Here is a 15,018-nt window from a genome sequence, read left to right as displayed (position 1 = left end):
TCGGCGATTCCAAGCTTTTGGCCGACAGTGTACGCGTAACACGGAAAGTGTCCCGATCTGGGCCAGTCCGCGTCACCCCACCCGGCATCCGGTAATCCGGCGGTCCGCGTTAACCGATCTCTCGTTCCCCCTCGATCGTATCCCTGCGGCTCCATCTCCCTCGATGTTTGTTCCTCGGCCGCGCTTCCATCCGATCGGTAGGGTTTACTAAGAGAGCACGAATCCTCCGAAGGTTCAGTGCGAAACGCGCTCTCGAACTCGAAGGATCCTTCGCCTCCTTTGATCCCCCACTCGGCTTGTACGGGACGAAAGACAGAAAGAGAGAGGCTTTCCTTGGCTACGAACAACGAGTACCACGTCGACGCTGTTTTGCCGTTGCCGTCAACGCGGGAAACATCTCATCGATCCCTGGGTCCTCCATGAGCGCCGGTCTCGGGGCTCCTGCGTCGTTTCTTGGGACCACACGGACCTGATCTAGAGGATCCTGCACGTCGTCGAGAGGTACTGAGGCCTGAAGTCGACGGGATGATCGACAGGACGAGCTTGGTGGTCCTTCTTGGACTCCTGAGTCTTACTTGCGGCTTGCGTAAGTCTGATTTTCTGTGATGTTTCTTTGAAAATCCGGGGGGGGAGGGGGGGAGGATGTTGATGGCTACCATAGTATGTAGATTTGTAGGGTATTTGTGAGATTTTTTAGGATGAATAGTTGAACGGTTAGATATTGTTGGTGTGCAAGTTTGTGCGTCTACTCGTTGTTACCATTTTGTAAAAATATAAGTTAATGCTTATGGTTTCCTTTTCTTGAGACTGAGATTTTTTTTTTTTTTTTTTTTAAAATACTGATTAAACCGATGGTTTCGAAGTTTGGGAGTTTGCATGTTTGTTCACTGCTATTTTGTAAAAATGATTATTATTCGAGACTCAGGGAAACTCGTTAATGAAGACAGAAATAAATTTGGGGAGTGTGTTTGAAACCTTTTAGAATGGAAACTGAAAAGAATGTATATCTTGTAAAAGTGATTGAGGCTCAAAGAAGACCAGTGATATGTAGAAATATTAATACACAAGTGTCTGACATTTTTCGAAATGGAAACTGGTTAGGTTGTTTGTTTAAAAGCATATACATTTCCTCGTTGACGCGTTGAAAAATAGTTTACGTTTATGGAGGTATAAATGAAAAGGTGAGCTTCAGTCATATTAATGATGTAAACGCGGAAAAATGATAGTCGAGGTAATTTGGAATATAATAAATGAAAAATACTAAAAATTCTTGGAATAGCGACATTAGCAGAAATATAAATTCATTTTCTATGAAACCTTGCTTCGTATAGAGCATACATTTTTGTTGAAGAAAATGAAAGGAAATTAATTTATGTTAATTAACGTAAAATAATTTATTGTTCAACACCGAACAGATCGAATAATTATATTTTTAACGAGCAAGCGTTTGAACTACAGGGTATACCATAAATACGACTAGTAAAAAGGTTGAGATTCTCGCGAAGTTAGAAATCTCGAAATTATTAAATAAAATTTGTTGGGAAATCGATTGAAATTTCAGTCGTCTATTTTATACCACATTATCTCGTAATCTTGTACGAATTAATGTAATTTAAAAAACAGGAGGTCTTGTGCTCTTTTTTCAACTGGAAGCTGTTCGTGATTATGAATGAGATTGATGAATGGAGAGCGCCTAATGAAGTGTACTTAAAGTGTGCACTGCTCTATGTAGACAACTCGTGTTCCACGCTATTCGCGATATTCATTATGATTCGCAGCAAATCCTTGCAAATCTGCAGCTCACGAAATTAATTGCTCTACCTTTGTCTCTGTACATTTCGAGTACTCCATTCCCGCTGAATTGATCCTTTAATTTCTGCAAACTTTGAATACACCATCCCCAAAGTACCATACATGCCAGTCAATCATACCAAAAAAAAAAAAAAAAATGGTGTGAAATAATTAACTTTTTTTCCATAGAACTCGATTACTATACTATTATTACCATATAAAGTTTCTATCTCCTTTCTGTACATTTCAACGATTCTATTTCCATACGATTTACCTTTCAATTTTTAAAAATGGAAAATTCGATTATACCATTTCCAAAAGTACTTAAAATTCCAGCCCTTTATTTAAAAAGAAAAAAGAAAAAATATATGAAAAAATTTAAAAAATGGTGTGAAATAATTAACTCTTTTTCCATGAAACTCGATTACTATACTATTATTGCCATATAAAGCTTCTATCTCTTGCATGGGATTTACTTTTCAATTTTCTAAAATAGAACCCTCGATTACACTATTTCCAAGAGCACTTAAAATTCCACCCCCTTATTTAAAAAGAAAACAAAAAAATAAATATGCGAAGAAATTAAAAGAATGGTGTGAAATAATTAACTCTTTTTCCATGCAACTCCATTACTATACTATTATTACCGTATAAAGTTTCTATCTCTTCCATGCGATTTACCTTCCAATTTTCTAAAACAGAACCCTCGATTACACCATTTCCAAGAGCACTTAAAGTACCAGTTCCTTATTTAAAAAAAAAAAAAAAAAAAAAAAAAAAAAAAAAAAAAAAAAAAAAAAAAAAAAAAAAAAAAAAAAAAAAAAAAAAAAAAAAAAAAAAAAAAAAAAAAGAAGGAAAAAAGAAAAAACGAAGGAAAAGACGAAATGAGAAGAACGAGAAGAATCGTGTCAAACGATTGCTCTGCCATCAAGGTTACGTTAGCCTATATTCAAAGAAACTGTCGTTTCCTAACACCTGCAGACCAGCGTCTAGCCGTTAATTTCCTCCTTAATTGAAACGAGAGCCATGTAAGTACCATAATCGAGCGACGCCCATCGTCGTTCCCCGATCTTCTTCTCGTTTCACGCTGTTTCGTGATCGTTTCGCGTGGTATATCGGGAACACGTTGTCCTCTAAGGTTAGATTGCGCCATCGGCAACTGGAGCAACGATCCGTACAAGGACGATACCATTTGCGTCATTGAATCCGGTCGATCTTCGTCCGGTGGCACGTGAAAAAATCTCCGTGCATACGGATTCCGTGGATAGACGGTGCATCCACCGCCTTGTCTCTCTTTAGATCGGTAAACAGACTTTCGTTTTTCGAACGTAGCCGTGGAATCACGCGATTTGAGAAAATACGAGCAAGTCGCTCTTTCCGTTCTAGGAGCCAAGAGCTTTCTCCGTTCGACGGATACTCTGTCGAATTGTCGATTATTATTGGACGAAAAATCCAATGCAAATTCTGACCTTTCACTGGTATCGATCAGATCGTTCCTGCGAATAATGCTATCCCATCGGAAGCAGTTATGTTACGGGAAACAATTCACGGAAGCTGGATGTGGGGTTTGGAGGCGGAACTCTGTCAGTATCGAATGCTAATTCAAATGGTACCTGATTATAGCGAAATATAAAGAGTATATTTATCACTCGGGATTCATGAATTTTATCCGATCCTGGAAAGTTTGGATAATTGATTGGATCGACGTTTCTAAGACAGGTGTGATTGACGAGGTGCAATTTGAAAGGTATGTATTTATAGTAGCTTCCCTAACTATGCCATTTATCTTCGATTAAGTACCATCGATAATACGATTTCTTGAACACAGGTGTGTAACGATTATGCGGCTTTTATAACAGAAAATATGTAGAAGATTTGATCTTCGCGAAAGAAAGATATATCCAATACACGGATTAGGTATCAGCAATAGTCGATCTATCATTAACAGACTAATTTTATCGACTGTATCACTGTTAATTCGATTCCTGAATGATTCGCGTGCCATTAAAACGCTAATTTTTTAAATTAAATATACCACTGATAATTCGATTTCCCAATAATTTGAATGCCATCGGGAAACTAATTTTTTGAGGACGAGTATATCATCGAGAATTCGATATCCGAGTAATTAGCATAACAACGATGAACGAACTTCGGGAAAACGAATATCTAAAATTCGACGATTCGACAATTCGACTTCGAAAAATTTTGGAAAGTGATGATCCGTATAATCCTTTAGAATTCTTCGACGTTGTATTCGATATCCGAGTAATTAGCATATCATCGATGAACGAACTTCGAATATGTAAAATTCGACAATTCGATTTCGGAAAATTTTGGAAAGCGACGATCCATAGAATCCTTTAGAATTCTTCGACGTTGTATTCGATATCCGAGTAATTAGCATATCATCGATGAACGAACTTCGAATATGTAAAATTCGACAATTGGACTTCGGAAAATTTTGGAAAGTGACGATCCTTTGAATTCTTTAGAATTGTTCAACGTTGAGTTTTCTCGATAGGTTCGAGGGGTCAGCTTCGACGTTAGATGATCGACGCTTTCCACCGTTTGTTCTTCACCGTGAAAAAGGCTTTCTTCGGTGGCAGGCCCCGACATGAAGTGAGAAATTTATTAACAATAAAAGTCACCGGCTAATCCGTGACTTGTTTTCTTGTGCAGATCATCCTGTGCGTGATTCCTCCTCTTCTCGAAGCCGCAAGGCTGCGCGGCTATGTAAACGACTATTATAGCAACGGTTGCATAGCGTACGCGAAGGATGATGTCAACGGCAACGTTCAATCAATGTACATAACAAACGCATCTCCGAAGCTACTAATTTTTGGCTCGCTTATTTCTCACTCACGGCCACGGAAAATTACGCTCCGATCCCGTTAATCTCGCCTCGACTGTTCCAACCTATAAGTCATTCGAAGCATATCCATTAATAAAGTCGTAAAGTCGATATTGATAGATGAATAAAATATCGTGGCTCGTTAAATTCTATGCACACTTCGCTGACAGAATTTCGCCATTTATTTCACGGTGTATTTTAGCGAAGAAAATTTATGATTATTAGTTATTGTATTTCCCATATTGACTGACTTGAGCCCAGAAGAATTGAAATGAACGGTAAATAAATGGATTTCTCCTATTCAAAAAAGGAAATGACATGTTTTCTTTTTAAAAAGAGAATTTTGGATTGTCTTCATTGAAAAAAAAAATTAGAAACTTTGAAGGAGGAAGTAGAATCTTCTATTTTTAAGAAAGAAAAATTTTTTGATTTCCTTTCTTTTAGGAATACCTTTTCTGATAAAATTTTGGATTGACACCGTTGAAAGAAAAATTTAGAAATTTTGAAAAAGGAAATAGAATAATCTACTTTTGAAGAAGAAGAATTTTTTGATTCCCTTTCTTTTAGGAATACTTTTTCCGATAAAATTTTGGACTGACTCCGTTGAAAGAAAAAATTAGAAAGTTTGAAGGAGGAAGTAGAATCTTCTAATTTTAAAGAAGAAGAATTTTTTGATTTCCCTTCTTTTCGGAGTACCTTTTTCCGATAAAATAGCTGTAAAGTAATTTAAATATTATATTATATATTATAGACGGGAAATCTTTTCGCATGATTAATTTTCACTGATTTTTCATCGATTTCAGAATGCCCGAAACAAAGACAATCGCCTGGCAGAGAAGTGGTCTGCTACACTTCCGCTTCCAACGTGCAACAGCTGACAGAGGCTGTTTGCAAATGCACCACTCTGGTGCAGCAAGGCCACGACGTGCAAAATCTCTCGATTTCCGGTAAGTCCAAGGCATATTTCATCCTGGTATAATCGTAAATAATCGTATGCAGTGCTCAGGTTGATGAGTTAGTTTCAACGTAACGCGATGGTCGTTTAAAAGACAAATCCCTTGATTCTCGATAATCGCGACGATCAGAGCCAGGCGGTTATGTCAGATGATTTCTTATGCGTTACGAGCAAAACAAAACGTCGCGATATATCCGGAAAATGGAGAAGAACATCCTTGGAAATGGATTTCTAAACAATTTCCAGCGGTTAATGCTTCTCACACCGATCAATTTCAATGTCGAAACAACGCTTAAATCGAAAAATATAATTAACCACGTTCTACTGTAAAGCGAGTGTTTACTACGAAATAGTATCGCGTTCTCAGAATCTCTTTTCTTATTGAACGAAAAAACTGCAATGGCGAAGATAATTACGTTCATTAACGCGTTTAACTCGTAAGATACCATTGGGCTCAGGAAATGCTCGTTAAAGAAATTACGAGATAGCGTTAATGAAAGTAACGTTTTGAAAGTAAAAGTCCTTTTAATATATGGAATAATTAACATCGCTTTATCACTCGTATAATTGCTGGAAAAACCATTTTCCCGAAATAATTTTTCTTTCGTAATTCAATTCTCGAGGATATCATAGTCGACAATAATTTTGAATCGTTTTTAATTCGGTATATATATATTTATATTTTTGGGACAGGATCGTGATTAAATATTTATCAAGCGTTGCATGATTCATACGATTATACTTTTTACGATTGCATAAACGTAGCATCCATAGAGGTGCAGCTGCATCCTTGCACTTGCAACAGGATATCGGAATCCAACCACAACAAACGTATATTCTTACGTTCGGTGATATTTTTAGTCTCGAGAAATCGACTCTCGGCTTCCGTCATCAAAAGCTTCTGCTTACAAGTAATTTATAATTATTATTCCACCGGTATCCCTTGATTTTGACACGGACACTATGATTTCTCAATCAGGATGATCGATCAACGCATATTAGCTCCATAATTGAATGCTAATCAATGAAAATTGTTACACTGTTCGTAATTATCTGTGCATCATAATCGAGACGATCGTTTCCTGTTACTTGGAACATTTAAAAATAATCATTGTGTAATTACACGTGTACTCGAGCCCGTCATTTTTCGAGGATGTTGCTATCTTTATCATCGTGATTAATGGCTGCTTGTCATCGTTTTAATGAATCATGTCACACGAGTTCATTGTCTTTTCAACATCGATCACCATGTAACTGTAGCGATAACTCAGAAACAATATCGATCTACTCTTTGACAGCTATTAACCCTTTGCACTCGGCGATCTTTTCGTTACAGAAACATAGTAATTCGAAAACCTTCTGCCACAGAGTCGATGATATTTTCAAAACGGTAAATAATAAATGCAAATTAACAATAAGACATAGAATTATTTTACCTCGATATTCCACGTGTCATTGAGCAATTTTAAATTCGAGATATTAATTAATAACGATCTTTAGGGTTAATTAAAAAATTAAAAACTTCGTTGATTCGAAAGGAAATTAAAAAATTGCACCGTCTCGTCGAATTTCAAAATTATGGCAAAAACCAGAAATCGATCTTGGGAATTCTGCACCAAGCTCTCGAGTTTCAGAATTCTGTACGAAGATATTACAGAGATATTCAAAACCTGTACGATTGTACGGTTTCGTATGGAATTCGAGCGATGAAAAATCGCAGAAAAATTCGAATTACGAGAACAAAGTGGAAGACTTGCCTTGAACCGAATGAGCGAAAGAATCTAAAAGGAAAAGCGCGTTTCGTGTCGGAAGTGCGTCCGGAATGTATAAAATGGAGGCAAAAGCCGTGAGACGTCGCCGAAGTATTCATAGCAGACAATGCTCGATGAATATTCAGTCGCGAATCGATCGTGTCGATCTTCGACGAGCAATCGGACATGGTGAAAAGTCGATACTGAGAAGCTCCAATTTGCCAGCCGATTCGCTTCTATGGAGGAAGCAATGGCGTCAGGAGGATTACGTTGCGCCATCTCAGCTGTCAGTCCGATCTTCGACTGTCTGCCAGGCACATTTGCCTACCAGATGTCGAAATAGTTTGCTCGTTCAATTACCACGTCCAATCGATTTTTATCAATCCTGCAATTGAGCTGCAAACGAGCCTCTCGACAAAATTCCTCGAGCACGCTTAAGGATGTTTTCACTTTTACCTATCTTCGCGAAAGCTGTCGCCCGGCTGACCGGTTTATCTTTATTTTTCTCTCGTGTATTTTCTCCTCTTCGTTCTGGAATTTCGTCACGGAACGCATCGTGAGAAAATATGCGGCTATTCGTCCGATTCCCGTTCCACCTTGCCCGGTAACATAACCGATCATCGGTCTCTTCGATTTTCTCTCCCCGCACCCTGCTCGTGCGATTTCTGGCCGACTCGGATCGCCATACGCGACCAAGTCAATGCCGTAATTATTAAACGGTTGCAACAGCTTGTTTGTTCCATAAATCTCGGCGGCCCTCCGCAACCGCGCGTTCAGCGCGCAAAAATCGGATTGGGGAACGAAGCCGTGTTAAAGCGCGACCGGTTGCGCAAAAGCTCCCCGGTGGAAGCCGAAGACGAGGCGGGAGAGCGACGAGAAAGAAGGAAAAGCCGAAGAGAAAGAAGAGGAAGATGGAGGAAGGTTTCGAAATTTCGGCAAAATCGATGTTTTATGCGTAACGGATCGGCTGACGACGGTATGTCACGCGTGAAATTCGATATTCGTGGTGCAGACCGCGGATCGCGAGATCGGGCACGGGATGTGCGAGGGAAAAAAGGGAACGAAGTGGAAAGAGGCTGGAAAGGGAGGAAAAATCGGAGACGAGGACAGAAGTGTCTACACGTTTGTGACATAATCGAAAACGAGCTCCACGGTGATCCTTCTTTTTCTTCTTCTCCTTCGTTTCGCCGCCGCTGTTCCTCGCCATGAATGGTCCTCGCTCCGACGCCTCGTTTCGTGGAAAAAAACATCTTTTTGATAACGAACGGGCCAGAGTCAATTAAAATCCAACAGCCTGGTCGAATTGGAACGGGTTCGACGTGCGACTCGGCGCCTTCGACTCGTCTTTTCAGGAGCCTTACTAATTGGTCCGATTGCGTGATTCGATTGCGTGGAATTATTTTTGGTCCGTCGAGAATTATTTTAATCGTACAGGCTGAGGGTACAGCGAGAGGGGCGGAGCGAGAGTGCTCGATCTTAAAAATTGTTAACCTCGAAAGGCTCGGGATCGAGTCTCTTGCAGCATTAAATCGGTGTCTGAGAGTAATTTTAATGAAGTACCTCGCTTAATGAAGTACTAAGTGTACGCAAATTGGTTTGCATTGAGATGTAAAATGCATTAATCGAGGGAATTTGAGAAAGAATGTAATAATATGGCGGATAATTATCGTTACCCACTGTGGGGAAACCGACGAAGTATAGTGAGAATATACATATCTACAGTGACATTAGTGTATGCTATAATAGCATTTAATATTACCAAATGAGAAACAAGATACGTTTAAATACAGAAGCTTGACAGAAAATGCAATAATTATTATTAAACTCGTAATATCGATTAATGATATTATTGAATTTGTAATAATTCGAATTCCTGTCTTGTCACGGTGAAAATTTGACTGTGGGATAACCGATGAAGTAGAATAAGAATATACATATCTACAGTGACATTGCTGTATGCTATAATAGCATTAAATATTACCAAAAGAGAAACAAGATACGTTTAAATACAGCAGCATGACAGAAAATGCAATAATTATTATCAAACTTGTAATATCGATTAATGATATTATTGAATTTGTAATAATTCGAATTGCTGTCTTGCCACGGTAAAAATTTGACACGCGATGTGTTTGGATGAGTTTCGAAAAATGTCACGTGTCCGTGCCAAATTCGTGCATGGGTGTGGCTAATGAAACGCGAGGACAGTGGCGTTGAAAGTGGTTCTTATAGGTGATCCAGATGTAACAAATATCACTTTCCCTCGCAGTCTGCTGAATCTCATTTCGAGTGTCAGCGTTCAATCCTGTTTCTTTAAAATCTAGCCTCGTTTTTGAGTGATAAATATTCCGAAGAATAGCGGGACTTCTTTTTTTTTTCTTTTTATTACGCACACTTTCACTTACTTGCAGCAACAGTAATGTAATCGTGGTACAGTCACACGAATTCGTCTCGTATAATACACAGCGACTTACTCGATCATAATTACTGGGAAAAAATTACTCATTGGAGTGCATCCAGGTTGGCATTGCTGAGAGATATTTTGAGCAAACCTGTTCTCATATGGCCCATTTTTATACGCAGCTTTAAAAAATGAGATAATTGTGCTTTCGTGACGTCAAATCCTTACACCATGTACGCCGAAAATTACTACTCGTCGACATGCATCCCAGATGCATGCATAATCCTTTGACAAGTCAATTATAAATTTTTTAGACGGAATATGATAGAATAACTACGACCTGCTCTGTGCCTTGACACTGGAAATCGATTTTAAATTATGCATTAAAAATATCGAGAGACTGTTGTACAGAGAATGATAGATTATATCGAGAAACGACAGAGAATTGGCAATATCAACGTGATTTTTACAATTAAGAGATTATCGTAGTTACAGGGTGGTTGTTACTAGGAAGTATATATTTGATAAAGGCCATTGTCGCGGCCAATTACGAAAATACGCGAAAGTTCGTGATTAATAGTGCACGGTGCAGAGATTTCGCTTCACCTAACAGCACGTGCTCTGTTGACAGCGCGACGAGATTGATAATCACGTGGAAAGGAAGCCGGAAGTTGTTGCGAACGTCTCTTTTTACCATTGAACCTTGCTATCGCGAAATCTCATTCACGTTTAAATTTTCGAAAGGACTACTGCAGCCATCCTGCAAAATTACAATAATTTGAAGAAACGTAAAATGATGCTGCAACAGCGTCTCTAGAAAGCAGCATAATTACGAAGAGAATTACGAAAAATTCATCTTGCCACGATAAAAATTCACGAAGATACTCTGTACCTATATTTTTTAATTCCTACATGAGAAATAACAAGAAGCCTAAAAATTCTATTTAAAATTGTAAAAGTATAATTTTCTTTAAATTCCTTGCGTAGTTTTTAACACGGCGCCATTTGTGCCTTTTTTTCCATTTTTATATCGATCACTTTCACATTTTCACTAATCCCCATGCTTCGCAGAATTCGAGGACTTTCGGAAGTCGTTGAAGGAGATTATTCCGCCTCTTCAGTTCGTGGTTTCTGTGGACGACCCTGGACAGACGCTGAGAACTTCCGGCACAGTTCGTCAAGAGATCATCGCTCGTTTGATCGGAGTTTTGAAAGAGGCAATTCGCATTTCTGCTCTCCACCGCCGCGAAAATCTTCCTCTTCTTTTCCAACGAGGTTAATCTGTTCCCACAGGTTGATGGAGTCGAATTGAACATGACTGCAGGGACTAAGGAGCGTCTGGTCCAGTTCGTGACGGACCTAAAAGACGAACTGACGAGAAAATCCTACGACAAGAGAATCTTCTTGGTCCTACCCACGAAATCGGAAGACATGGCGAAGCAATTCGATCTGAAGAAATTATCAAAGTAAGAATTCCCCTATTTTACTCGATACGATAAGAAATTTTAACGAATATGGAATTATTCAAAATTAGACAATTAAAATATAATTATTATTCGTTAGAATTTTTTTCGAACGATTTTCAATGATCCATCTTTTTGAATTAAAACTAAATTAAAATTCGACAAATTATTGATACATCGAAGACACGAAAAATAATGCAAATTACGAATATTCTGTATCGTCACTAAATTATCAAGATGTAGACACGTAAAACGTTCTCTAGCACGTGTTCACCTATGAACCTTGTCAGTCACTAATCATAGAAGACACTCGTGGCAAAAGTAAAAATATCCTACACTACAGAAGCTATGGTAAAAGGACGATGGAAGTATGAAAATTGCGATATTGTCGCTGTCTCTTTACAATTAAATACCACCACGACACCTTTCCACTTTCCTCGACAGGTGCAACCCTGTCACGGCTGTTGCCTTTTCCAGCGTTCAAAAATCCGTCAAGGAACCTCGTCTGCGCCTAACCCAGACCTAAGCCAGACACGTTCCACGAATCCCGTCGTCGGTGTAGTTAAGTCCATGAAATATTGGCCGACAGGTTAAGTGAAAACGGATTCAGTAAAAACTACTTGTCCATGTTCGGCGTATCTGCCTAACCTTGTGCCAATTGTCGGCTCGATAGCGCGCGAGGAATGCCACGACGAGCCGATGCACCATTTGATCGTACGATTGTCCGCGGATTTTCACGCGCCTCGCAATTAGCGGAACGTCCGTTCGACAGTCGACGATTCCGATCGGTATTTTTTCATTGAATATGGATGAGAACTCGGGTGCAAGGAACGGGTTGACAGGGAATGCGAATGAGATCGACGACAGGCCGTCGCGTCGCGGCGCGGCGCGTCGATTGTGACAGAGGGAACGCCGATGCGTGGAACGATCGGTTGCTTCGTGCGGGTTTTATTGCTAATAAAATTCCGGGATGAAAGGTTTCGAAAAATGTCAAGGAACTTGTTCGCTTCGCTTTCTTCGATTGTGCGGAGAACTTCCTTTTGTAATTCGAATTTCACTTGTTTAACACGTCGAGTGCTGCGTCAGTCTCTGGGGTCTGACAGTAGACGTTTGGCCGGTGTGCATTCTAGAGATTGACAGCGAACTTTTCGTTTGGTCGACATCGATACGTGAGATCGACATTGTCAAGGGTTAAATTATTCATGACAATTAATATATTATAAAAAGTAAATTCCCTCTGCTGAAATCTTTACACTTCTCTGGCTTTTTTGACTGATCGTCTCTTGGTGATCGGCTTTTTGCCTTTCTGTTATTCCCTATTCTATTATCTTCTGTTTATAATTTGTATATTTGTACATTGGCTGCACCATTCTCACAGTCCAAACGACAAAGTGAGACAAAGTAATCTTCTGTTCATACTTCTCAGTACATTTGAGTGCATGCATAGTGCTCATGCACACTCGCTGGCGTCTGAGCGGAAAGTATAGCAAAGTCGGTGCCGCACTCAATGTGTTAATGAATCTTCGAACGAACCACGCAGTTCGAACTCTGAGCGAGAGTTGACTCCTGATATTTTGATATCATATTTTTGTATTTCGATTGTCCGATACGTTTGTGCGTCTCGTCGAATAATCGTGGCACAGCGAGAATAGGAATTGAAGGTGCGAGTTGGGCAAGAGCGAATACCAGGAAAGCATGTCGATGATTCTCGCATAGTACACGGATATTTCATTGAATATGGATGAGTTTAGGGTACTCGGAGCGGTTCTTGAAATATGAATGAGATCGTTCTGAATGTGCTCACCAGGCTACACATTGTGGCAATCGTAATCAGCTTATGAGGCACGCAGCGCGTTGCACGGGATGATTACGTTGTTTCGAAACGCGAACAGACGTTGGTGTATTTTCAGAAATGATTCATGGTATTCTATAAATCGACTGACCACTTTTCTCTCTGTGTTTTTTCTCCCTTTTTAGCTCATTCTTGCCTGTAAACGCGCGTTCATGCAAATTTTCATCGAGTTCCGTGTTTTTGTCGACAGGTACGTGGATCTATTCACCATCCCGACGCACTACCTGATCGAAGATGACGAGGCCTATCGCACTTTCCATCCGTCACGATTGATGGGTCTCTTCGACATGTTCAACGCGGACAGCTTGATCGACTTAATCAGCGGATTGGGCGCACCTAAGAGAAAGATCCTGATGTCATTGCCAGCCAATGCCTACGAGTTCACGCTGAAGGATCAGGACGACAATGCCCCAAGGGCTCCAAGTGAAGAGATGCAGCCGGTTATCATTGATCAGAAACAGGTGTGAAGCTCGTGATGTTTGCGGCCAGGTTTACTGACACTCGCCGAGTAAATGGAACAGAAGGATATCATTCGGATACTTGATCGAATCGATGCATTATCGATTTCTACTTTATCGTTCCATTGTATCGCACGTTTTATTTCAGCTGTGCGATCTGATGAAGGGTGGAGAATGGACAGTGGAAAGAGACGAAGACCTGACTGCTCCTTACGCTTTTAAGGACAAAAAGTGGATCGCTTTTGAAGATAGGATATCAGTTGCGATAAAGGTTGGGAATTTTCGTTGCCGTTTTCGATTATGTGAAAATATTTTCTGAAAATAATCGATTGTTCCACCTGGTATTTTTTAGGGGAAATACGCGCTGCTTCGTGATCTTCCAGGATTGGCGATACACGATATAGAGAATGATTACAAAACCGATTGTGGTATGACTCTCACGCATAATATTCATCATTCCTTCTCGGATTTCAAGAGGAAATCGAGAGCTGCTGTTTTGAATGCTTTGGAAGATGATTTACACGTAAATGAATATAATTATGATAATTATTCTTATTAACATTGGTTAACATAATCAGTTCTCTTTGGTAAATGGAATATTTTGTAAAAGATGTTACGATTTTTATTAATAATGTTTCATTTAATTTGAATTCGATTGAATGTTCTAATTATGATAAAATAATTTTCATTTGTCGAAAGTTTGCGATATTAATGCTACAAGTTCGGCTAAAACCTTCATTGGTACGCCACCTTTTGGTGAAAGTCAAAATCACGAACTATGTATCAGTAGATGGCAATGCATAGCTGATTAGAACATTGTTCAAATCGATTTCAACGATTGATGAAGTTAAATTATTTTCATATATTTTATGAAAAATTCTATTCATTGATGAACAATCAGTGAATAGAATGCTTATGATTTCTTAGTGTTATGACTGTTTTACAAAATATTCAAATAATTAATAATTTATAATTTTAGCAAAAAGAACTTGAATATCCAACCAAAGTCAAATCGTCCGACTTTCGAGTTGTCCGTGTGGTAGACACGGAAGGACACATCAGAGTAGTTCGCGAGAACACTCAAACCGAGTTCACCTGCTCCAGACAAGGCTACTTTGTTCATCCTAAGAGTTGTAATAGGTAAATAAATATTTACCTTAAATTGATCTTTGCTCGGATCTTCTTAATAACCGTTCTCCTGCTCAGGTTCTATCGTTGCGTTAAATTCAACCAAGAAGTGGAGGACTATTCGGTGTTCGAGTTTGATTGTCCAGCAGGTTTATCTTTCGATGAGCGTACAGAAGTTTGTGTTTGGCCAGGATCCATGCCCGAGGGCTCTCCGTGTCCTGGAAGCAGTGAAATTGCACCTGTAGCACGTGTAAGATTCGAGTGTCCTGCTAAGTCTGGTTACTATGCGGATCCTCAAAATCCCCGTTGGTTCTTCGCCTGCATTGATTTAGGTTTATATCTTTCGCTCAAAGAATTTCTAATTT

General features: G+C 39.4%; 1 protein-coding gene across 4 annotated transcripts in view; it reads left to right on the top strand.

Annotated features, from left to right (window-relative positions):
* Positions 1 to 15,018, top strand: part of LOC108552992 (mucin-19) — a 39,534-nt gene that overhangs the window by 18,303 nt on the left and 6,213 nt on the right. For 3 of the 4 annotated variants that reach the window (XM_017907720.1, XM_017907721.1, XM_017907718.1), the window contains exons 2-10: positions 233 to 586; positions 5,449 to 5,592; positions 10,824 to 10,969; positions 11,046 to 11,218; positions 13,258 to 13,528; positions 13,674 to 13,796; positions 13,878 to 14,048; positions 14,505 to 14,665; positions 14,732 to 14,985. In XM_017907720.1, the coding sequence (XP_017763209.1) occupies positions 526 to 586; positions 5,449 to 5,592; positions 10,824 to 10,969; positions 11,046 to 11,218; positions 13,258 to 13,528; positions 13,674 to 13,796; positions 13,878 to 14,048; positions 14,505 to 14,665; positions 14,732 to 14,985 (1,504 nt within the window). In that variant the 5' untranslated portion in view covers positions 233 to 525. Of the gene's footprint in view, positions 1 to 189; positions 587 to 5,448; positions 5,593 to 10,823; positions 10,970 to 11,045; positions 11,219 to 13,257; positions 13,529 to 13,673; positions 13,797 to 13,877; positions 14,049 to 14,504; positions 14,666 to 14,731; positions 14,986 to 15,018 lie in introns of those variants that run through there. The other variant, XM_017907719.1, reaches the window with a different exon arrangement.

The sequence above is a fragment of the Eufriesea mexicana genome, unplaced genomic scaffold (genome assembly GCF_001483705.2).
Source record: "Eufriesea mexicana isolate 0111107269 unplaced genomic scaffold, ASM148370v2 scaffold8839, whole genome shotgun sequence".
Lineage (NCBI taxonomy): Eukaryota > Metazoa > Arthropoda > Insecta > Hymenoptera > Apidae > Eufriesea > Eufriesea mexicana.
The sequence above is the reverse complement of the archived record's forward strand: the minus strand, read 5'-3'. Positions and strand labels throughout refer to the sequence as shown.